Source organism: Rhynchophorus ferrugineus, unplaced genomic scaffold (genome assembly GCF_030347505.1).
Source record: "Rhynchophorus ferrugineus isolate W39M unplaced genomic scaffold, kcgeb_rfMv2 rfM9, whole genome shotgun sequence".
Taxonomy (NCBI): Eukaryota; Metazoa; Arthropoda; class Insecta; order Coleoptera; family Curculionidae; genus Rhynchophorus; species Rhynchophorus ferrugineus.
Genome location: NW_027472588.1, coordinates 37513127 through 37540043, shown reverse-complemented (window position 1 = coordinate 37540043; position 26917 = coordinate 37513127). Strand labels below are relative to the sequence as shown.

The following is a 26917-nucleotide window of genomic DNA, read 5'->3' as shown; positions in this document are numbered from 1 at the left end:
GGAAGAAGCTAGATTCTAGATACTTAACTGAGTAACTGAGTTAGAATGAGTAAATTTGTAAAGAGGTAATTAAAAATAGTAATATACATTTATTATTTTAATTTAGTACATTGTGATCGAATTTCGGCCACGGAGCGATCACTAGTCTATATAAAACCTCAACTACAGAGGTGATGACTCCGGTATCGTTAAATCTATGACAGCAAACGAAAACACACGTTTTTAACGAATCCCCTAGAAATCAATAAACTAAACAATCCGACCGACTACAATGAGTATACAATTTTAAAACAGGAAAAGGCGGAAATGACAAGCGTCAGCTCGTTTTATTTATTTTTACGGCAGAAAACATCGCTGCGAAACTGCATAATGGATTGCGCCACAAAAACCCGCGCTGCAGCGCCAGTTTATTTCCTTCTGGAAATTTACCCGATCTTGACAAAGCCGGCGTTCGGTCTTTGTCACTCGTCAAGTTGGAGTCTACGAAATAATAAATGTTTTATAAATAGAGATTTATAATGCTAAAGGTCCGACCTGACCTCATCAGGAAGAAAGATAAGGCCATTAGCTTTTTAACAATGTCGTTTGTACGGAAACCATCTTCCAGCGTGTAACTAGATAGTATTAGTGTATAATTAATTATACCCACACCCCGTTCAATAAAACACTGAACTCACGCCATCTAAATTGGTGACGACAAAACGTCGTAATGTTGTCGCATCAACTCTGAGTTTTAGTTCATTTTGGCTTTGACATACAACAAAATTCTAATCTAAATAAAATAATGAAGCAAAAATGTTATCAAATATAATTTATTGTAACATTATTAGAAATTGTCAATATTGAATCGGAATACCACATTCGAAAAGTTTCATTCAAGTGAATTCAAGAAGAATGTGAATTCAAAAATGCAAGTCAATAACTAAGCTGTTAATTTTCAATATAAAATTTGTTCATGATTTCATTTGCCAATTTCTTCTTCAATGTGTCTGAGCGGGTTCATCCAAACTTAAGGTGTTATTAACCATCCCTGTTTCCAGCATGAAGAACAATATATCTGCAATGAATTATTAATTAATGCTATATCTAACAAAACCTAACAAAACCTAATCATTTCTTATTTCAGCGTTTACCTGTTTCCACAAACTTGTTGTCTTAACACTATTTTTATTAACTTGTCATGAATGACCCAATCTGCCATTCTGAAACATCGATGTCTCATCTAAATACACAATTTGAAATAATAAGTTTTCCTTGAAGTGAATAAAGAAAATTTGTCTGAAACTGCTTCAGAAAAATGTGATTCCTTCTAGAATGAATCTAATAATTAAATGGCCATTACAATCTCCGGACTTTTCTCCTATCAAACTAGTATGGTAAACTGAAGACACTAAATTCTAGATACTTAACAAAGTTAGTAAATAGAATGGGTAAATTTGTAAACAAGTAATTGAAAATAAAGATGGCCATTTTGAGGAGGATTTTTTTAATTGTGCTAAACATATTTTACTAACTTTAACTGGAAACCGTTAGTCGAAGTTTTGATTAAAATTGTATATAAGAACTTATTGCCACTTAACTACACTTATCTACATTTATGAAAGTTGTTAATTTTAAGTTTAGGAATTTTTTTTGTATAGTTTAGGGGTCCATTTTATTAGACCATTTAGCTGTTTCTTGTAATATTTTTGATATGAGAAAAAAATTCAGTCACTCACAATTTACTCACCATACTCAACTACATCATCACTGTTAACTACTCACACAAACTTATGAGTATCATGAAGTTTTAAAAGGTTTCCTTTCAAAGTTGGTATTAGCTGAAAAAATTATGAATGCAATAAAATTAACGTTGTCTTCTCTCTTTTAACAACTCAACTCATAACTCATCTTTTTCAAAATCTTTTTTTTCTTAATACCTTGTTGTTTCCACACTTTTGAACCGTACTGTATATATTTGACCTATATATTAGCGTTCCTTTTTAGACTTTTTAAAGTTTACCAAACCCGGATTGAATAAATATTTAACCTACACCGAACTATGGGCATCTGACCTCGATCTAGATTCGAAGCGTGTTTTTCGGCTTGGGCGAATATTTTTCCTATCCATCATCCCTTTATCTTGGCGATTTCCATATAAAAACAGTTTAAGAGCGAGCGATCGAAAGGTTTTCGCAGGATAACAAGTGCTGAAAGGTAGCGTTCGTCAGGTGATAGATCAAAAAAAAAAGGAAAGAGAGAAGAGCGGGTGAAGCGAACCAACGGATAAGGCTGCTTCCTATTCAAATTTAAATGGGAACAAACTTTGAGGATAATCTATACAATTTTCTTTTTATTCCTTCGCAACTAAGTTAACTCCATTAGGTCGCATTATGCGAGAAACTATTTTTTTCAATATTTCGGTATCGTTCTTTCCCTCGGAACATTTTCTTTTATTTGGCGAATTTATTTGCTTGTTTTTGTAACAACTCCTATAACATATACAGTTTTTTCAATAAGATTGTATAAAAATACTACCACAAAAGGACATGTAATTAATATTATTTATATTCAATACTGTGACATTCACCCTTTGTAGAAGAACATGTCCCTTAGTAAAATGGAATAATAATGAACTTCCGTAGATAGAGAACTTTAAATATCTGGGAATGCATTTTGATCGACGTTTGACATGGAAAAAAATATAGTGACAAAACGTAAACAGCTTGGGCTTAAACTAAACCAAATATATTGGCTGATAGGGCGTACATCTAAATTATCGTTAGTTAACAAGGTTTTGCTATATAAGTCAATATTTAGACCCACTTGGACCTGTGGTATTGAACTGTGGAGTACAACTAGCAAACCGAACATAGCTATCCTCCAGAGGTTCCAGAATAAAGTGTTGCGAGTCATCGTCGATGCCCCATATTACCTGTCTAACAAACTTATCCAGCGCGATATCCCCATAGAACCCATAACGAGTGTAATTAGGAGTTTTAGTGTGAAGTACTCTGAAAGAATATTAGTGCACCCCAACGCGCTCGCCAAAAAGTTAAATCAAACGCAAGATACCATAGGAACTAGAATAAGATTTGGATTATAAGTTGTACAGCAGATCACTTACTGATGCGATCTTTTACATGTCAGTATAGTTATATTATATAACGGAACTATCCCGGATATAACGGGATCATATAATAATACTTGTTGCCCACGGTCAGATTGTTGGAGTACCCAAATGTTAATAAAAAAATATATATTTAATACAATGTTAAGAATTCATTACTTCGCTTACATTTGGAGTTGAAATTGGTTGAAATAGTTATGATTCTCGTACCTACGAAATTACCTCCAGCTCATTAGTTCAACTATATGCTTTTGTGTAGCTTTTGTAACAAACAGATTTGAATTGAAAAAGCCCTCTCGTTCTCGTGCTCACTGCAGCTACTGAAATTTTGTTTTACACATCGACAGTATACTATAAGATTATGAACATACAGAGCAAAAATCTGCCGAATTATAAGTGGAAATTTGGAATACAGTATGAATAAACAAAATATTGTTCTCATACATAAAAAATAAGATAAAAAAACTGTAATATTTATAGAGGAATTACCCTGCTACGCACAGTCATGAAGATAAATGAACAAGTTATAAAAATCGGTACTAGATAAGTCGCTAAAAAAATCGCAGAGTGAAGACAAATAGCAGGAAAAGTTCAAAGTTTTCCCAAAAAAACACATATACCTAGCATTTGTTGATTTGGGAAAGAAATTTGACAGAGTAAGAAGAGATACGCTATGGGATGATTGATTGATATATATTTGATTTCTTGGGTCGGTATCTGAAGGTCTCTTAGTATTAGTCTAGGGAAGTAATTAGTCATGTAGTATCTGGGTACACCTACAATACTTATCAGGGCTTTGCTCTGAAAAACTTGTATTGCATTTGTATAAAAACTTGCTTCCATTATTACCTTTTATTTTTTACAAGTCCCTTCCAGCGAAGTGATGCATCAAGATTCATTCCGAGATACTAAGCGTTGTTGCTGTATGAAATGATATTATTATTTATTTTTATTGGTGATTGAGCCCTCTGATTATAAGTAAACAATACATCTACAGGTATACTTTCGTTAATGTTTATTTTCCAACTTTGGGTCCATATATTTATATTTTCTGCTTCTTCTTCTTCTTTGGTGTTTCTTCGCTAATATCTCCGACAGCCAGAATCACAGTATCATTCCATTTGCAGTATATCACATGTGTAGAGTATGTAAAGAATTGGCCTTGTGGTACACACTAAAATAATATAAAATGATAATACGTCGTAAATTGATAGTAACTAACGGGATTATTTGAGGTTTATTCGAGTGATTGACATTTTATATTGACGACGCAGCTGCTCGATGGAGCCCCGAGGAAAAAAATTGTCGAGTTTTTTTACTCCAGAATGACCAGCTAGAACCAAATGGTCTTTTGCTGATGTCGCTTCTGGTCCGGGATAGAGAAATGTTTTGCGGGCGACAGATACCCTGGTTATGACTCGGATTGTCCTAGTTGGTTAGCTATCGGGATTTGTGGAAGGGTAGGGATAAGGTCCAACTCCATCATTGGGTGCTTGATTGAGGGCGGGTGTTTTCTCTTTTAGTTTTGGGAATTCCATAATTCTGTAAAATCCTTTTCGCTCCTGATGAATACCATACTTTTACAAACACCAATTCAGATTCTTGTTATCGCTAATTGTTCTGATACAGTATGTATCCTCACATATACATAAAACAAGACAGAATGGACAATAGGTATGTGTGGAAAAAATTTAACATTGTTAAGTATCATATAAAATATGAAAATCCTAAAAACATAACAAAAAAATTCAAAAATCGATCACTCTAGGAATATTTTTCCTAAAAAAGAAATTTAAAGAACACGTACGGCAATATTCAAAGATCAATCAGTTTTTATTTGAACCGCTTACCATTTAAAAGCGGCCTTTTTAATTCCCTTTGAGTGAGTATTCCAATACTCTCCGTATCTTTCCATTAAATTGAAGCTAAGCCTCCGGTTTTTCGAAAATTGCCCTTCGGTCGCTTATAATTGGAAAATATCGATCCCGTCCTTTTATTTCGCGATTAATTATTGCGGTTGCCGCGAATTCGACATTTTCCACTTTCGGAAAGTTTCGGTTTCAATTATTTGTACCGCTTCTGGTAATGGTTGCAGCTGTTGTCTGTTTGTCTTTGCCTAGCGTCGAATTCAAACGGTTGCTTGTATGAAAATGGTTAGAACGTGTGTTATAACAATAAAATTGTATTATTTTTATTATGGTTATTATTTTTAGAAAAAGCTTCTTGCCCTATCAGCATTTTTAACTACTAAAGTCGTACCTACCCGATAGACATTGTATTATGAAACAGGGTGACCAGTACGCTGAATGACATCCAATATATTCAGGTTTTCTGCAGGGCCCATTGTTATACTGCAAAATATTGACTATTAGACAATTTTAGCCACAAGGAACCTCCAACTTTATCACAACAAAATCCATTTGCGGTTGAAAACATAGCGTACCAAGGTGAATAAGACGAAATCTGCTCATGTGACGTTCACCTTACATAGACTTAATTACCTGGGAATGCATCAGGACCGACTCCTAACATTTCCATTTTTTATAACAGTTTTGCTTATTTTGCAGTTTTTCAGTTTTACAGCATTACCGGAAAACGTATTCAAAATTCCCTATTTAGGATTAGGACAATTAACACTAACAGGTTACATGAAAAGCCCCCGGACTGACACATAGATGGCGTAACTAGAATTAAATCCATATGTTTTTTCAGATATCCCTAACTCTCCAAATAAGTGTATAAATTTGATAGCTGTCGAATCATTAATTTGTGAATTATAGCATTTTGAGTGAAGCAACTTTTGTTATTGTGAAAAAAATTAATTCCACTGTCGCAGGAAAATCAACCATCAGGGATTGGTATGCTAAGTTTAGACGTGGTTAAATGAGCACCGAAGACGGTGAACGCAGTGGACGCCCAAAAGAGGTTGTTATCGACGAAAACGTTTAAAAAATTCACAAAATCATTTTGAGTGACCGTGAATTGAAACTGAATGAGATAGCAGACACTCTAAAGATATCAACTGAACGTGCACATCATATCATTCACGAATATTTGGGTATGAGACAGCTCTGTGCAGAGTGGGTGTCGCGCCAACTCGCTTTTGACCAAAAAGAACGACGAGTTGATGATTCGGAGCAGTGTTTGAAGATGATCAAGCGTTATAAACCTGAGTTTTTACATCGATATGTGACAATGGATGAAACATCCATCATTTCATCATCATCCATCATCTCCATCATTTCACTCCGAAGTCCAATCGATAGTCATCCGAGTGCACTGCACACGATGAACCCGCTCCAAAGCGTGGGAAAACCCAACAAGGCAAGGTTATGGCGTCTGCATTTCGGGATGCTCATAGAATAATTTTCATTGACTACCTTAAAAAAGGAATGACCATCAACAGCGACTATTACCTAGCGTTACGGGACAAAAATCCATGAATTAGGATTCGAATTGCTTCCTCATCCACCGTATTCTCCAGATCTGGCCTCCCAGTGACTATTTCCAGTTCTCAGATCTCAAAAGAATGCTCTCTGGGAAGAAATTTTCGTCGAATGAAGAGTTGATAACCGAAACTGAGGCCTATTTTGAAGCAAAGGTTAAATCGTACTACAAAAATAGTATCGATAAGTTGGAGGGTCGCTGTAATCAGTGTATCACCCTTGAAGGGAATTATGTTGAATAAAAAGAAATAATTTTGCCAGAAAAAAATGGGTTCTGCTATGGTAGGCCGGGGACATTTCAATTGACCTGTTATAATCATTAAACAATATTTTAAACTAATATAAGTAATTAGAAATAATAATAGACGAATGTTATACGAAAACTAAACAGCTAACAAGAAGGTAATCACGCCAAAAGTATATTTAACACAATTTTTAACGACCACAATAAAACTTCTGTGTATACGAAATTCGAAAGCATTGTGAAATTGTCATTATGTACGCCCACCACCTAGCTAACGTCTACCTTTTGTTATACGTTTCGGGACGATTTAGTAATGGATGTAACAAAAGAGTTGGCGACGACGATCGTTTTTTGTTTCTGTCACTTTTTCCTGGGTTGCCGTCTCGGCCAGAAAGTCCACGTAAAGTTTTGTTAAAGTTAGAAAGTTTCCTATTGTTTTTCGGACAATGTTACATGGACGATTCTTCCAGGGAGTAGGCATTCCACCCTTATAGCATGTGGAGTAGTATGAACATGGACAAATTTTTATCTATTAATTAAAGGTTATTTCATCTTTTCATTATTTATAATAATGGCATAGAGACTCAGACTCAAAATCAAGGTACAAAATTGTACGGGAAATTTCAAAATTATATTACAGAGAAATTAATATGCTGTCTGTTGACAGCTGATTGGACAAGAACTGAAGAAGAATGGTTTTGAATTATAACTGTACTGTTTAGTCGAAAGATGTTGGTTTATTGGTCAAGTATAAAGCCTATTTGAACTTATATAAAGATACTATATACTATAGTATACTATATATAAGATAAAGTTCATCGAAAAGTTAGAGGGTCGCTATAATAAGTGTATCCCCCTTGAAGGGAATTATGTTGAATAAAAACCCTAACCGAACAGAATTCCCTTCAAGGGTGATACACTGATTACAGCGACCCTCCAACTTATCGATACTATTTTTGTAGTACGATTTAACCTTTGCTTCAAAATAGGCCTCAGTTTCGGTTATCAACTCTTCATTCGACGAAAATTTCTTCCCAGAGAGCATTCTTTTGAGATCTGAGAACTGGAAATAGTCACTGGGAGGCCAGATCTGGAGAATACGGTGGATGAGGAAGCAATTCGAATCCCAATTCATGGATTTTTGACCCGTAACGCTAGGTTATTACCTAGCGACCATTGTCGCTGTTGATGGTCATTCCTTTTTTAAGGTAGCCAATGAAACTTATTCTATGAGCATCCCAAAATGCAGACGCCATAACCTTGCCTTGTTGGGTTTTCCCACGCTTTGGAGCGGGTTCATCGTGTGCAGTGCACTCGGATGACTATCGATTGGACTTCGGAGTGAAATGATGGAGATGATGGATGATGATGAAATGATGGATGTTTCATCCATTGTCACATATCGATGTAAAAACTCGGGTTTATAACGCTTGATCATCTTCAAACACTGCTCCGAATCATCAATTCGTCGTTCTTTTTGGTCAAAAACGAGTTGGCGCGGCACCCACTCTGCACAGAGCTTTCTCATACACAAATATTCGTGAAAGATATGATGTGCACGTTCAGTTGATATCTTTAGAGTGTCTGCTATCTCATTCAGTTTGAATTTACGGCCATTCAAAATCATTTTGTGAATTTTTTAAACGTTTTCGTCGATAACAACCTCTTTTGGGAGTCCACTGCGTTCATCGTCTTCGGTAGTATTCTTATATATATATATATATATATATATATATATATATATATATATATATATATATATATATATTTATATATATAACCTATATGTATAACAGAATATTAATACTAAATTAATTACGATTGTACTAAGTCTATTCAATGTAATATGTAATAAAATATATATGACATATATTTAATTCCGTACTTGTAAGCAAAAAAAGGAACATTACAGTTACAAAATATATACCATTTACCATTATTTTATTTATTTTTACCATTATTTTTTATATTACCATTTAATTTTGTTTGAAATTCATTCAACAATCATATATAATCTTATATATAAAAATGAATCGCAAAATATGTTCCTAAGCGCATAACTCAACAACGCCTGGACCAATTTGGCCAAATCTTTTTTTAAAATGTTCGTTGAAGTTCAGGGATGGTTTTTACGGCAAGAAAAATTAGAATTATTGCTGGAAAAACCCTAAAAATAGCCCTTTTTGTTTGAATTTGTTTCGTGTATCAGTTGACAATTCATCTGTCATCTGTCAAAAGTCATCTGTAACAGACAACTTTTTTTTTTAAATTTGATATGACTTGAACTCAAATCCTTTTAATCCGTACGAATTGTTTTATTTATTTAAAATGTTTTATTTGTTTAAAATTTAATTCAAATTTTAAATAAATAAAACAATTCGTACGGCTTAAAAGGATTTGAGTTCAAGTCATATCAAATTTAAAAAAAAAAGTTGTCTGTTACAGATGACTTTTGACAGATGACAGATGAATTGTCAAGTGATACACGAAACAAATTCGTATATCGTGTTTTGTGCAGAGTGTTTAGTTAGTTAGTGTTTGTTTAGTTCGTGATTAGTGAAAAAATAATTTATATTTGATATGCCTCCTATAAGACGAAGCAATTTAGGTAGAAGAACCAGAAATGCTATAAACCAAGCTAATTACCGATCTAATCGTACTGCACAAGAACGTGACGACGGAAATGAACGCGAAAGAATTCGGATATCACAAACGCGTGAAGCGCGAGCGCGACATTCAACTAATAATCGCGCAAGTTTGAATCCAGCTGCTTTCAGTTACGATGTGTCAATTGACTACAGTAACTACCAATGTGTTGTTATTGGTTCTATGAACTTGGTTTGCTCACACTGTAAGGCATTAAAATACAAAAACGAAGCCAATGGATTGTGTTGCGCAAATGGTAAAGTGAAATTGATACAATTGGATCCACCACCAGAACCATTGTACTCATTGGTTTCAGGAATAGGAACAGATTCTATACACTTTTTGACACATATTCAACAATATAACAATTGCTTTCAAATGACTTCATTTGGGGCAACAAATGCAGTTCGGGAAAATTTTATGCCAACTTTCAAGGTATGTATTATAGCAGTTACTCATAATTATTTTAGCGAACAAAATTTTCTGTCACCAAAGTTAAGATGTGTTACTAATCTTCAATTTCTTAATCATTACGAAATATATCACTTAGTCATCATATTATATGGTGATTCAGTTTCAGTGACACTTTTATTATATTTTATATTTGATAGATATTAGTTAAAACTAAATATATACTTTTTAAGATCAAATATTATTTAAGTTTGATCATTGACAATCCATTAATTTATACCACACCATAATATTTTTTTTATTTACAGATACAAGGGCAAATATATCACAGAGCAGGTTCACTGTTACCAGTGTCAGATAGCGACAACAAATTCCTGCAAATTTATTTTATGGGCAATTCACCACAAGAAATTGATCTGCGTTGTGCACATAACAATTTAGTAAAAAGGTCTATTGTAGAACAATTACAAACTTTATTTCATCAACACAATCAATTGATTATATTGTTTAAAACTGCCCTGGATCTGATGCCATCCGATAATCACAAAATTGTAATCAGAGCTGATAAAACACCTGCAGGTCAACATACAAGACGTTTTAATGCACCAACTATTGATGAAGTTGCTGTCGTTGTAGTTGGAGAAAACTTGGAATCCCGTGATATTGTTTTACATCGTCGAAATGATCAATTACAACGTATAAAGGAAACACACCGCTCATATGATGCACTGCAATATCCCATTATATTTTGGCAAGGTGAAGATGGCTACGATTTCTCAATAAAAATGATAAATCCCATTACAGGTAACTAAAATATTAGTTTAGCTATGGCGATAATATCTCAGTCACTATTTTACGTATTTTAATTTTATATTTGAATGTTATTAAAACAAAATCTATTTACAGGTTCTGAAACCAACAAAAAAGTCAGTTCAATGAACTATTCATACCGCCTAATGATTCGGGAAAATGAAGATAATCACATATTGAAATGTCGGCGATTATATCACAAATATGTTGTTGACATTTATGTTAAAATTGAAACGGAGAGATTAACATTCATCAGGTTGAATCAAACCAAACTCCGATCTGAAGAGTATATTCACCTTCGAGATGCGATTAATACTGATGGAAATGCACAGAATGTCGGTCGGATGACTATTCTTCCAGCAACATACATCGGAAGCCCTCGGCATATGCACGAATATGCTCAAGATGCCATGTCGTATGTTCGTCATTATGGTACAGCAGATTTGTTCATCACATTTACATGCAATCCGCAATGGATAGAAATTAAGCAGGAGTTATTCCCTGGGCAATCACCCATTGATCGTCATGATATTACAGCCAGAGTCTTTAGACAAAAGTTGAAATCTTTAATGAATTTCATCGTAAAACATAATGTGTTTGGTGAGACACGCTGCTGGATGTATTCTGTGGAGTGGCAGAAACGAGGATTGCCACATGCACACATTTTGATTTGGTTGGTTGAAAAGATAAGGCCAAATGAAGTTGATGCAGTGATATCAGCTGAAATCCCTAATGTACAAGTAGATCCTGGATTGCATGAGGTAGTTATCAAAAACATGATACATGGTCCCTGTGGAACTCTTAATCAAAATTCACCGTGTATGATGGATGGTAAATGTTCAAAACGATATCCACGGACATTAATATCGGAAACAATTACTGGTAATGACGGTTATCCATTGTATCGTCGCAGATCGACAGCAGACAATGGAAAATCAACAATTGTCAAATTAAATTAACAAGATATTGAAATAGATAATCGTTGGATTGTTCCATATTCACCCATTTTATCAAAGACATTCAAAGCACACATCAACGTTGAATCTTGCCATTCAGTGAAATCGATTAAATACATTTGCAAATATGTAACCAAAGGGAGTGATATGGCTGTGATTGGAATTGGTGCAGAGAATTCTAATGATGAAGTTACCCAATACCAAATGGGCCGCTATGTCAGTAGTAATGAAGCAGTTTGGCGAATATTTTCTTTTCCTATTCATGAGAGACACCCTTCTGTTGTTCACTTAGCTGTGCATTTAGAAAATGGACAAAGAGTGTATTTTACAGCACAGAACGCAGTACAAAGAGCTGCTCAGCCACCATCTACTACATTAACCAGTTTTTTTGAGACATGCCAAAACGATGATTTCGCACAAACATTGCTATATTCTGAAATGCCAAAATATTATACCTGGAATCAATCCTCAAGGAGATTTATACGACGGAAACAAGGAAAACCAGTTCCAGGATATACAGATGTATATTCCACCGATGCGATTGGCCGGATTTATTCAGTACATCCAAGCAATGATGAATGTTTTTATTTACGACTGCTATTAGTCAATGTACATGGCCCAACATCATTCCAACAGTTACGAACTGTTGATGGTGAATTGTGTGGATCCTACAGAGAAGCCTGTCAACGTTTGCAATTGCTTGAAAATGACGCTCATTGGGATCAAACTCTCAATGATGCTGTAATATCATCACACACTCATCAAATACGAACATTGTTTTCTATAATCATATCTACATGCTTCCCATCAAACCCAATTGATTTGTGGATGAAGTACAAAGATTATATGTGTGATGATATTTTGTATCAAATACGGAATAGAATGGGAAATCCAAATATACAAATCAGTGAAGAAATTTACAATGAAGCATTGATTTCAATTGAGGACATGTGCTTGATAATGTCAAACAAACTATTAATTCAATTAGGCCTGACCGCGCCCAATCGTCCAATGCATGACGCTTTTAACCAAGAGTTGCATCGAGAAAGACTGTATGATCTCAACGCTTTGAAAGAATAAATTCAAACAAATCTTCCACTGTTAAATGAACAACAGAAGTATGTATTTGAAACTCTTATGAAAGTAACAAATGATGAAACTGGAGGGATTTATTTCTTAGATGCACCTGGTGGTACAGGAAACACTTTTTTTATTTCATTAATATTAGCAACAATTCGCTCACAAAATAAAATTGCACTTGCACTCGCTTCGTCGGGAATCGCAGCAACTTTGCTTGAAGGTGGTCGAACAGCCCATTCAGCACTAAAATTGCCATTAAATATGCAAAGCAATGAAACTCCAACCTGCAACGTTTCGAAGAACTCTGCAATGGCAAAGGTTTTGCAGCAATGTAAATTGATTGTTTGGGATGAATGCACGATGGCACATAAAAAATCTTTGGAGGCTTTAGACAGAACCTTAAAAGATCTACGTAGCAATAATAACCGATTTGGTGGTGCAATGATTTTATTAGCAGGAGATTTTCGTCAAACATTGCCAGTGATTCCACGATCAACGCCAGCTGATGAACTCAATGCATGTCTAAAGTCCTCCAATTTGTGGAAACATGTTAAAGTACTTCATTTAAGCAAGAATATGCGTGTCGAGTTGCAAAATGACCAATCTGGAAACATATTCTCTAAACAACTCATTGACATTGGTAATGGCAAATTTCCTATAGACATGTTGACGGCTTGCTTTTGCTATGACTATAAACAAGTCCCATGGGCAATCATTAAGTGTTTGTGGTATTAATCTAGAAAACCCATGTTTCTCACATGGTCAATTGTATGTTGCCTGTTCCCGTGTTGGAAAACCATCAGATTTGTTTATCTATGCGCCAGGTAATCAAACAAAAAACATCGTATACCACAAAGCAATATAATGATAATAATAATAATAATTATGATTCACATGATTAACAATAAAGCGATTACTTACTTTTCAATCCTTATATATGTTTTATTTAATTATTTTTTATTCACAACGCCCTATCACCAGGGTGATGGTTCTGTTCAGGAGAATTTTTTAAAATACGTAGGCACAAAAACTGCCACATTACAAATCTTTTTGACAGGACGAAGTCTGTCGGGTCAGCTAGTTATTTATATTTAATATTTTTTTCATTATACAATTTATTTTAAAAACACTAAATAAAAATGATTATTTTTACCTAACCTTTTATATACGAGGGTCATTATTTATTATTTATATTCCGGAAAGAAAAACAAATGCGATTATATTTTTATTGTTATTCAAAGTACTCGCCACGATGATCGATACACTTTTGCATACGCTTAAACCAATTTGCAAAACATTTATTCCATTCCGAACGAGGTATCTTCAAAACGTGATTTTTGAACGCTTCAGTAGCTTCTTCGGGCGACGAAAAGCGTTGACCACGTAGTTTATTCTTCAAGGGTGAGAACAAAAGAAGTCATTGAGTGCCAAATTAGGGCTGTACGGTGGATGACCAATCAATTCGAGTGCTCAAATAGTCTCTTGTTTGAGCCGATATGCGAGAGCTCGCATTGTCATGATGAAGAACTATCCGGCGTCTCTTGTTTGTTTTCCTTATTTCACTGAATACTTAGCAAACAAATAGTTGTGTACCAATCAGAATTTAATGTTTTGCGATCCTCTAGAGGCACTGTTGCAATATGATCAGTTTTCCCGAAGAAACAGGCCACCATTTTTTTCGTGTTTCTTGCGCGAACAGGTTATTTTAGAATTAATTTTTTTCGTTTATATACATGTATATTATATCATATATTACACAAAATAGTCAGATTTTATATGATATAAGTACTATTCACACTGCTACAATAACATCATGATTAAGTTAACTATGACTGTACATCATGGTGGTCGATGAAGCCATATCATCGGAGATATTAACGAGATGAGTCTCTTGATGAATGTTCCACAGAAATAAGTTTTGAAACTCTATAGTCCATCTCAATAATAGGTTTAATATTTATAGGTTAATAGGGTTAATAATTTAAGTTATTTTTAAGACAACGTCTAATATAGGCAAGAAATCGGAGCCCGATTTTTTGAAGCCTTATTACAGAATCAGTTTGTTGGACACGTAATATGGGGCATCGACGATGACTCGCAACAGTTTATTCTGGAACGTCTGCAGGATATCTGTGTTAGATTTGCTAGTAGTACCCCACAATCCAAATGGACCAAAGTACAATCATAATTTATGAATTAGCTTATTGCTATTATTCTACGTCAATAATAGAATGTATCAAATACATCACAAAGTTTTTCCCAAATTAACGACTTAGTCAGTTCATGTGGTTTGGTTGGCTCAATCTTCTGATTCATTGCACATTGGATAAATTCGTAAATTCTTCTTTGGTTACGCAGCGATAATGGTAATTAATGAAAAAACTTTGTTTTGGCAGCGTTGATTATTAGTCGGTTTGATCTTTCAGTGAAACCCATATTTACACCGGGTAAGTCAAAATAAGCTTTATAATTGACTAGTAAACCGATCTCGTTGGTCAAATTGGGAGTATCTTCCGACTAACCAGTACAGTTATTTGATTTTGTGTCTGATCTGCTGTGCTTTTTGTCTAACGGGAAATCAGAACAATTATGATTTCGTATAAAGAATGTATACCATTATTCTTCCACAAAATTTAAGATTTTCCATCCTTAAACTTACGTTCTTCTTTAGATTTGGCCTACTCAGTCGCTTATCCAAACTGTCAAAAGATAACAAATCATGTCTCTATAATTGTTTCAAAAATCTACTTGATGAGTCTTGGCTGCCAAATATATACTTATATAATATAATGTGTTCAATATACAATACGCTCAAAATCCACAGATAAAAGACCGTCTGAAAATTGTTGTTTTTAATGGGTCAAATACTGTTGATGCCAATCAGTTCTTTGGTGATGTCAACAACGGTGATGCTCAACACTCTGCTCACCAAAAAATCGACATTTTTTTTCTGTTTAGAAAACTTAAGTTCATTAACTTAGTCAACATTTTGCCTGCCAACATTTTCGTCATCATTGTGATGTAAATTGTCGCGAAACGGGACATTTTTTCACAGTTAGACCGTTAAATTAGATTGCCGCCAAAAAGGAGGGACATAAAACTTAATTTCGGTTACGGTGTTTCCATTTTTTTTCTTTTTCTTCTTCTTGGCGGAGTGCGATAAACGGTAATTTATGTTGCCGCAACAAAAGGGAAGCCACCGCCGACGCCAACTAAGATTTCGGCAAAGGAAAGAACATTTTTTACGGCAAAGATTAATCTTGGAGAGGTTTCGGTTCATCTTTTACGTTTGCTGTACTAACGAGCTAAGTAATGACTTTGTACGTTAGAAGTGATTAGATCGATATAGAGAAACGCGTAAAGAATTTATTATATCGATGGATAGTTATTAGTCGGATTAGAGTTTCACAGTTTAGATACAGTACTTTCACAAAAACATTTTAAGTTTTATACAATACTAAGCTGTTCAATAAGTTGGAGGATTGGAATAATTTACTATATTAGCATTTCATTTCAAAGAGATATATCCCGTGAAAAATAACAGGTCAATTGCACAAAAAGTCCCCACCTTGACACATAGATGGCGCTACTAGAATTAAATCCATATGTATTTTAGATGCGTGTATAAATTTGAGAGCTGTCGGATCATTGGTTTATGAATTATAGCATTTTGAGTGAAGCAACTTTTGATATTGTAAAAAAATGGATAAAAAGGAATTTTGCGTGTTGATAAAATATTGCTTTTTGAAGGAAAAAATACAGTTGAAGCAAAAACTTGCCGAGTTTCCGGACACCGCCCTAGAAAAATCAACCATCAAGGATTGGTATGCTAAGTTTAGACGTGGTGATATAAGCACCGAAAACGCTGAACGCATTGGACGCCCAAAAGTGGTTGTTATCAACGAGAACATTTTAAAAATCCACAAAATGGTTGTGAATTTCCGTAAATTCAATTGGCCTGTTATATCGACAAAATAAACCCTGAAAAATGACTATCAAAACTGGTACAATATCTAAACATGTTATTTCCTATCAACTTATAATTCCATCACCTGTCATCATCAATACCTTAAAATAAAGATTTTATTTCAAGAGGTATATATCAAGAGATTCAAAACAATCGCAGAAGGAATAAGCATTATTTCAGAAGTTGAATTTTATTTCTGATGGTCCAACTCATTGAAAAGATATAGCACAGTGAGCAGGTAGTATGAAGAAGCTTCTCCTTCCATATTTTCAGCAGCTGAAATCTTACCTCAATGGACAAAATAATAATGTCTGAATAGTTTCCAATGGAATTTCATGCCATATCTTTTACTCAATCTCTGCTCTAAAATGGTTCAATTATGTTGAGGTCTGGCGATTGTGCTAGTCAAGGAAGATCTTTGATGCTTCTCAAACTAATACTGAACCTATTTGCCTGTATGTATAAGTTAATTTTCAGTAGTATTTGGTAGTAAATGTTCAGTAGTGTAAGGTACATCCGGATAGTGATACAAATGAAAGAACCAGTTGAATACCACGGTATTGCTACTCAAATTATAACAGAACCATGATCTACTGGATCAAAACAAGAAGCTAAATATCTCGGACTTGTTAAAATAACAAAACTTATTCACTTATTGACTTGTTGAGCATTTTGATTCAATAGAACGTAAAAGAAGTCGTGAAAAATTTATACAATAATAACATCCATAAATTAAACTAGGAACCCTTGAAAAAAAATTTAATGAGATTGAAGAAAATGACACTAAAACCAATATACTTGTAGCGAATTGAAGCATGTCGAATTTTACATCGTGGAATAACGGTCTACAAAATACCCAGAAATATAATCCCAGATGTTGAACACGGGCGGGGTGCCAATTGGAACCCGACACCGAATAGCTGGCGGCAACCCCGAGACGTTTATCTGGGATATTACTGAAGGGTATTTCGGTCATTCAGTACTCAACCCTCGTTTGGTTAAGACGTGCCACCATCGACTGCCCAAGCCTCGTCTTCAGGTAACTCCGCTGCCATCCTTTTTATCATTTTTATATTTTCACATTTTTTTATATTGCCAATAAATAACGGTCACATTATGTAAACACCACTGTTTCATTTCGATTTACCTCCATTCACCGAGCCACATCATTTTACCCTAAATACTTAATATTTTCTATGAAAGTTTAATATAACTACAAAAATTCAAGTTATTAAATACTCGAATTAGAATTTGCATAACTTCTACCATCCAACTGCGAAGAACAAAATGAAAATTTGCGACAGCCCTACCAAACTACAACGAAATGCAAATTTAAAAAAAAATTGAACCAAAACAATCTCTAAATTAACTAAAGACAGCGACCGCCTACTTGATAGTTAACGGGTTCTTCATTACGAACAATGTTTTATAAGAAATCGATTCATTACAGCGTTGGTATTTAATTTTGAGGAATTTTTATTAACAAAAACTATTGCATGTTATCAGAGTATTGGTTTTGTAGTTTTTCTATCCGAGTATAGATCATTTCTGTCTAACAAATTTAACATTGCAATGTGCGATCAATATTATCCCCATTTTTGACTTCTTAATGAGTGTATTCGGCGTTGAGGTTTTATTGTACAAAATCGATACAATATAGTTTATTCTAAGTATAGCTGAATATACAGAACAATTGTAAGCGATAGCGATTCCCATTAATGGTTTTATCCAGAAACGCTATCAATATCACCACTTTTAAACTGTCGAAACCGGTATTCACATGTTGAAATCGATAAAGCATGGTTGCCATAAACCTCACTCAGAATTCGATCACCTTTAGCCACCCGTTTCTTCAGAGTAAAAACGAATTTACTCGATACCAACTTAGACATATTCAACATACTGAAAAAAATTTCGTTCACACAAGTTAGTTAAAAATGTTATCGATGGTATTTAATAGAAAATAACTCCATCTGTTGTGAGTCCTTTAAAATTAATTTTTAGATCTGATATAATATTAATCAAAATAAGCTGATAATGACGATGATGGATAAATTATGGAACGATATACCCTTCTACTCTAGGAATGGATAACTCCTCATTTCTGATAGAGTATTACGAATATATTAGATATAGGCTTGATTTTATAAATTCTTATATATACATTTTTAATAAATTTTTAAATATTTTTATAAAATCTTTAAAAATTCTAATCTCTAAAATATTACCTTTCTATTATTCAAAATAAGTAAGCTCTATACTTCCACACTAACTATATTAACTAAAACATTAACAAACAGTAGCAATTCCATTAATTAAGATCAATTTTTGATTAAATAGACCCCTAATAATTATAATATCTTTTAGAAATTTTTTGCCAATCTTAAATACGCCCTTACATCAAAGAGCAGGGTATTTTTATCAAATTTCAAATTAAACTAAATAAAAGTCGTTTAAATTTCGGTAAAAATAACTAATTACTTTGCCAAAAACAGCATGAAATAAAATAACGTAATTTAGGAAAAAGAACAAATTATTTTTGATCCTTTGCAATAACACAAAACAAACACAATTAGTAACGGTAAACTGATATGTGTTTTTAATATTATATTTCTGTGTTTATTTGTCCATATATCCAGTTTCTCCAGTAATATGTGATGTTTTAATGTAATAATTTCTTAATTTCTGTGTTTGTAACTGAATATTTTGTTATATCTGTTGAGTATTGATTGTGAATAAATAGTTCTGAAATGCATCCAAATTCATAAATTTCAATGGAACAACACTTTCATTTTAGAGACATGAACTCACGTCATTTAAATTGATGACCTCAAAACGTTGCAATGTTGCCATATAAACTCTGAGTTTTAGATCATTTTGGCTCTGATATAACAAAATTCGAATCTAAGTATAATAATGAAACACAAATGTTAGCAAACATAATTTATTTTAACATGATAGTACATCAAATTCATATATTAAGGAAGTACTTAAACAACAAGTAATTATGCAGTCATAATAATTTGTAGGTTAGGGTTGGTTTTATTATATTTACATTGAACTCTTATCCACACCACCTGTGAGATAGAGCTCTAAGAGCACTTTTTTACGTAGTGGTATTCCCTGGATACCTAGATTTCATAGATATTTAAGTAAATTAGTTCAATCACTGTCACTTTCAGAATCGCTATTCGATCGAACAACTAAGCTGTTAACTTCCAGTTTATCTACTTGTTCACGATTTCACCATTTCTCAATTTATTCTTCGATGTATCTGATTGAGTTCGCCCAAACCAAAGGTGTTGTAGGCAATGCTTCTTTCTACATAATCAAACAGTTCTTGCTTATATATCCTTCTTATATATCTTCTTCTTGTTTATAGACCTGAAAGTCTACTGTAATAATTCTTTGTCACGCTCCATTTTAATTCAAATGGATTTAATATGCAGCGATTGTAACTAAAATGTAAAAGAACGAGGAGATGATGAGTGCGAGATGAACAAGGAATTTTCTGTAATTTACTAAACAGGTTGTAAATATACGTAACTTTTATGTAATCTGAGAGATTATACTTTTAAACTGCTTTAAATTAAGGTACATGTTGAGACATATAGAAAGCATTGATAATTAGAAAACAATAAATATACTCCATTACGTCGCCACGAAGATTGCCATATTCAGTGGTCGCTATTTTGCTTACGAAAGCTATCGAGCATTATTTTCTGTAAAATCCACCCATTAACACGATTTCTAAATATGTTTTGAAACCATAAGTATTTGAAATACTAATTATTAAATAAATAAGAGTCAGGCATTCAGTTTCGTCCTCTTCAGTGGTTGAGTAAGTTTTTTCGACGCTACAAAAAAATTTGACGATAATTTATTCACCAGTATCTGAAGGTCTCAATCGATGTATCTGCGCTAGTTGTATCAGGGTACATCAGCAATGTTCCTTAAGTTATTATTCTCGAAACTCCGGATCACTTGGATTACACCCCAAACAATCACCTGTTAAAATTATGCCAGGACAAAGTCTCAATTTCAGTCTAAATAATAATAAAAAACGAAAAATTAGATTTATAAATAGGTTGGTATATGTACATATGATATTGGTATATGATAATATGTAAATACAAATTATCAAATACTTCCACATTAGAGATGTAATCGAAGAATGATTAATTATTATTTATGAAAATGGAAATCTGGTCAACTATATTTTTTGATATAGCATAAATCTATCAACAACCTAGGCGAATGGACCAAGAAATAACCAATAAATTAAAATATCATAATACCTGCACATGTAAATTTTACCTACAATCAAATTCATCAAAATCAAAAGACACATTAATCAAATGCATGGTTCGACTGTTTTTTTTATTCCTGATGTCAGTCGAAGATGTAAGAATCCTTTCCTGTATAAATTGTGACAGAGAAATGGATAGTTAATTTTATATGTGGTTATATTTTCCAACCGTAGCATAAACGAGACGGAGATGTATGGAGAAATTCTTCACGAACTAACTTTAAAAAAGAAAAGGAAAACAATCATTATTGCATACAATAATTATAATAATACATAACATGCAATCTACCATTTAATTTTAAACGAAGTAGAACTACTTTTATATTTGAATGTTCTGTCGATCTGTAAAAAGTAATGGAATTTTTCTATGGAATAGAGTGAAGAAGTGTTTTATTGTTTTTTGATGCGTTAATTGCTATTTTTAAAAAATATACCGTAATAAATATAGACAATATAATAGAACTTAAATAAAACCTAAAACCTAAAGATGTACAATAGCCATAAATACTAAATAAACATATACCATATACCTTAGAAAAAATACTAATTCATGACTTAAAATGATTAGAATGAAATAATATAAATTATTTATTGTTAAACGGAAATATTTTTAACTTACTTATTATTGCCATAAAAATTGTCAAAATATTTTACTCTTTATCATTCCCAATTTTAATCTTTTTACATAGAACAAAATGATAAAGCTATATATATATTAGAAATAAATTTATGTAGGTATAAATTGGGCACATTCATGCCAAAGTCGCGGCTAGGACGACAGATCCAGAACGTTAAAAATTAGTCGAATGAAACTAGTAGAATCAAAAATAGTAACTAAAGGTACGACTGAAAACAATCACTGATAATAAGTAGTAAAACCAGTCGAAGCAAAAATAGCGACTGGAAAGTGGGTAGTAAAGAGTAATCAATTACTAAGCAGTCGATAGTTCCCAACACTATTATATTATTTATATGTCTCAACGTGTACCTTAATTTAAAGCAGTTTAAGAGTATAATCTCTGAGCTTACATAAAAGTTACGTATATTTACAATCTGTTTAGTAAATTACAAAAAATGACTTGTTCATCTCGCACTCATCATCTTCTCGTTCTTTTACATCTTAGTTACAATCACTGCATATTAAATCTATTCGAATTAAAATGGAGTGTGACAAAAAATTATTTCAGTAGACATTAAGGTCTATAAGCAAGAAGAAGATATATAAGAAGGATATATAAGCAAGAACTGTGTGATTATGTAGAAAGAAGCCTTTCCTACAATAACACCTTTGGCTTGGGATGTGATCCAAGGGATCCAAGGATGTATATATATATATATATATATATATATATATATATATATATATATATATATATATATATATATATATATATATATATATATATCCTTGGATCCCTTGGACCACATCTCAAATTTTACCTGTTAAAACACTGACAGAACAAGGCCTACATCTCCTTAACTTTGACTGAAAAATGATACGAAACTTAACGACTAATATATCACAGAGTAGAGTGACTTTTATTCTTTATTATTGAACTTTATTAACAGTTTCATTTATGGCGTCAAATTAATCGTCCATATATCAAGCGGCGTCCCCCCCTCAGATCTCGGAACATAACCTTACAAGAGAATGGGTAAAAATAAAAATCGAAGGTCGATCTTTTTCATGACACGAGGCCCTCCACCCTGAGCTAGGAGTCGTAAAAAATATGTTCGGTGGCATTCGCTTGATTTTTAATAAAAAGCTTTTGCTTGTCTTAGTGGAGTGACCGGCGAAATAATGGGAATTTTTATTTTTATATTATGCCGTTACGGCATACGTTGAGGGTCACGTTAAAGTATGAGTGTAATATCCAAATTTAAAGCACATAGGAATTTTTTTCCATTTTTATGCTTGTTTTGTGCTTTTTGTTGAGATGGTTATGTGAAAATACACTGGCCATAAGTAAGATTACAATTTAATGGCTATGGAAGAAAGTGAATGTAACCAACATTTTATTATTGTTTTTGATGGAGCGGAATCCTCATAACACATTTCAAGTCATCGCTTCGCTGGAACGATATGTTTTCCCATCAAGAAACAGTGTAAAATTAAAACACGAAATTGTTTTTGATCCATTGTTTTGAAAATATATCCTTTTCCTCCCGTTATAAGAGAACAAGTGGCACAGTTAGAAAGTCTTTATTTACAAAAAATCTTAAATTACAAATATCGGACGGGTATAAATGGTTAGTGATGACAATCTCCAGCTATCAAGTGGTACCAACTATGCGCTTCCTTGATCAGATATTTAAATGTTCTTGAAGGTTCATAAATACTTGGATAAAGACTGTGTGAAGACTGTATACTTGTTTTGACGACAGTGTGAACACTCATGTCTAACTACTCGGATATATAGTTTCTTATCCACCATTGCTCCTTCCTTCGTTATTTTCTACTGAGAAAAAGATCTCAACTATCCTTCTCGCAATCTGATTAGTAATTATCTCTAGGAAGGCAAAGACTTATACAATATTGATGTTCTCGTCTCGATAAAACTTAAACAGATAAAGACTTTTAGGCCTAAAATGTTTGTGTAATATGCTCTACTCATAAGTAAATATAAAAAATATGTCAGCTATTCTTTTAGAGATAGAACAGTGGAAAATGTAAGTAAGGGAATTATCCTTTTATCAAATAAGCCTGGTTTTTATTAAATATGTTATTTTTCAATATATGTTTTAGATGAAAATATGTATAAAAGATAAAAATTATATTAACAGTTAGGTGAAATAAGGAAGATATATATAGATAAAATGAATCTAACTGCACAATTTGTCTAAACGGAACACATAGAAGATATAGAAGAATTTATGAATTATTCAAAGTAATTTGGTAAACATTTTAAAACCCTGATAAATATAAAGATGTTTAACGACTATGAAATATGTAACTATATGACAATTTATTCCTTAAACATTTTATAAATTATTTTAGTTATTTACTTCGTCACTTAGTCCTAAATTTTGAGATGTCATTAGGTCATTTGATGATTGTAAATACATTACTTTAATATAATTTCTGTATTGTAAAAAATAAAATACTAAATTGTGTTCATTGCTATTTTAATTAATATACAAATATTTACTACTTCATTTAATATTTCATATTTATGATTATAATATAAAAGTAAATAAAAAAACATATATAATTATATTCGATGCTCTGAAGTGGGGATGCAGCAAAAATATCGATATATCGATATTTATGGAAAAACTATTAATTTTTTTTGGTCGATATATCGATATTTTTTAGCCGATATCTTTCTGTATTTTTTCAATTTTTTATAACGGTTTATCAAAAATATCACTATTCTCTAAGAGATTTAGAAAAAATATATATTTTTTGGGGTAACATTTCACTATTTTTATTTTTTCTTAAAAATATCGATATATTTGTTTCCTCCGATATATTCATATAACGAAATATCGATATTTTTTCGGTGGCCAACACCCCTACTCTGAAGTTGCAGTTCTGAAAATAATCTTACTCATGATACCTTTGTTAAAATATCCAGTAATGTAGTAATTTAAACTTAGTAATATTTTGTTGATTATTATAACTTAATGGAAATTATATTTAATAAAATGCCATTTAAAAATGTTTAGTGAATGTTAGTTCTTAAGATAGTTTGCATTTATTTTAATATACAGACATTTTTTACTGTAATTAATGTTATATAACAAATATTTCTTATACTGATGATTTCATATTAAATATATACCCAAAACAAGTTTTAGTACCATTATTACTTTTTAGTGTATAGTGAAGTACATGATTAACTTTATAAATGGTTGTTGAATTTCGACCACAAGTCAGTCAGTAGTTATGATTAATATTTAACCATTTATTACTTTTACGGCACTATTAAAATCGTTCATTTAAATGCATATTTAGAAGCTATAATGACATATACACAGACTCGATCCCCAGACACTGACAACGAAATAACGTGGCTAAAAGACCGGCAATCCCGACATAATCGAATCAGAGTTCCCATCGAATATTAACTACATCCGAAGTTTGTTATTAGTCAGAAACTCGTCTCCATCCCGTCAATTTATCTCTAATTCGTTTATATCCGTCTCGTATGCGCCTCGCTGAAATAATAACCACGATAATGTTGTTTCAGGTATCTTTCGAGCCGCCGCCGAAGCAAGTCCCAGTGACATCCTCAAGCTGTATAACGCTGCTGGTCAGCTACTGAACATTACCGCCGATTTACCTTCGAACACAAAAGATACTCCCTATTCCTTACAGGTAACTTGATTTTTAAAATTTGAGACAAAACTTTGAGAATTAAACATATCTGCTTAATATCAAGTTAATGAAATGTAGCCCTTTCAATAAAATAATAAACTCTGTTGCCGCATCAACTTTCATTCAACTTTGTTCATTTTGGCTTTGACTATAAGAAATTTTTAATGTAAGTAAAATATTCCAGTAGATATAATGTTATCAAATATCATGCACTTTAACAATATAATACATCTAATAAATATATTATCGAAGGACTTAACTATAATTACAATAGTTTGTATGTGAGACTATTATGTATTATATTTACATGTATCTCTTTTCCACACCTATACCTATACCTACACCTATAAGGTGAGTTCAAGAGGCGTGTTTTTATGGAGTACTATTCCCTGGAGGTCTAACTAACCGAATATTTTTTTACATTTAATTTTTGTTTCCTTCATTGCACTGTTCCCTTATCAACACATATTAATATCACTGTATTTCTCTTTAGTATCTTCTAGTATGTATATTTTTCTTAATAAAATTAGATTTAGTCATTGATTTCTCCCTAATGCATATATTATATCTACAAAACAGTTCGTACTCATTCTCTTCTCATACATTCTAACCAAATGCCCATGTATTTTCTGAATAATTACACACATCTCTATATGCAATAGTCTTTCACATTCTACAATACAACTTTCTATATTCCTATAATAACTCAACCTTAATTGTTTTTATTCCCATCACCCTGTCTTGGTTACTGTTATTTTCTGAGTTACTACACATATCAGTACAGTGTCAATTTATTCTTTTGTGCGTTTTATAGATTTTACTCAAACTGAAGGTTCTGTTGTAGATAATACTTCTTTCCACACATCCAGATAATTCTTGTCTGTATATCCATCTCGATATGATATATTTTTTTATTATTTAATTAATACATTGTTACTAGTCGTTTCCGTCTAACCTACAATTTGTCTTAATGCTAACTTAAATCTAGGTATATAACTAGTATATAACCCATCGGCCCTATCTCAGTCTCTTGTGAAATAACGTTTATACATATCACTGCTGTATTTTTAATTAAATGCATTTCACTACACAACACTACACAAGATCAGATGGGTTGATTCTTTTGAGTCTGTGTCCTGTTCTGGTGGTATCCAAAAGTTGCAATATTTCAATATTCGTATGAGAACGGAGTCTTTCCTCATGCCCCCTTGCATTTCTCTTGATTTCTTGACTGACTGTGGGTATCTGAAGGTCTCGATGTAGGTAATCAGTCCTATAGTATTAGGGTGCACCCACAAAACCTATTAGGACTTTGTTCTGAAAATTTTGTATTTTATTAATGTTATTCTTCGCAGAACATCCCCATAATTCAATATTAGCTTATATAAAAGAAATTTATTATGTACTGATAATTATGATTTTCTTCCAATTGGCCAGTACATTTTCCTATACTTCAATTTCAGTTCTTTTCTTTTCTTCTTTATCGATATGATATGATATTATAATAATTCTTTGTCACCCCATATTAATCTGATTAGATTGAGTGTGCGATGATAGAAAATAAGACTAAATATTAGCAAAAATAAGTTTAGCAAAAAGGTAACGCGACATTCATTGA

General features: G+C 32.7%; 2 protein-coding genes across 7 annotated transcripts in view; both read left to right on the top strand.

Annotated features, from left to right (window-relative positions):
• The window catches only part of Pde9 (Phosphodiesterase 9), a 289689-nt gene that overhangs the window by 215476 nt on the left and 47296 nt on the right, over positions 1-26917 (top strand). For all 6 annotated transcript variants that reach the window (XR_013007241.1, XM_076414786.1, XM_076414787.1 and 3 more), the window contains one exon: positions 25172-25299. Coding sequence is in view for 5 of the 6 variants with exons in the window: in XM_076414786.1 (XP_076270901.1) it covers positions 25172-25299 (128 nt within the window). In the remaining variant the exon portion in view is untranslated. The remainder of the gene's footprint in view (positions 1-25171; positions 25300-26917) is intronic.
• Positions 10554-11627, top strand: LOC143202215 (uncharacterized). Its single transcript, XM_076413543.1, has 2 exons — positions 10554-10660; positions 10763-11627. Exons 1-2 carry the CDS (start codon positions 10642-10644, stop codon positions 11623-11625), a joined length of 882 nt encoding a protein of 293 aa, XP_076269658.1. The 5' UTR covers positions 10554-10641; the 3' UTR covers positions 11626-11627.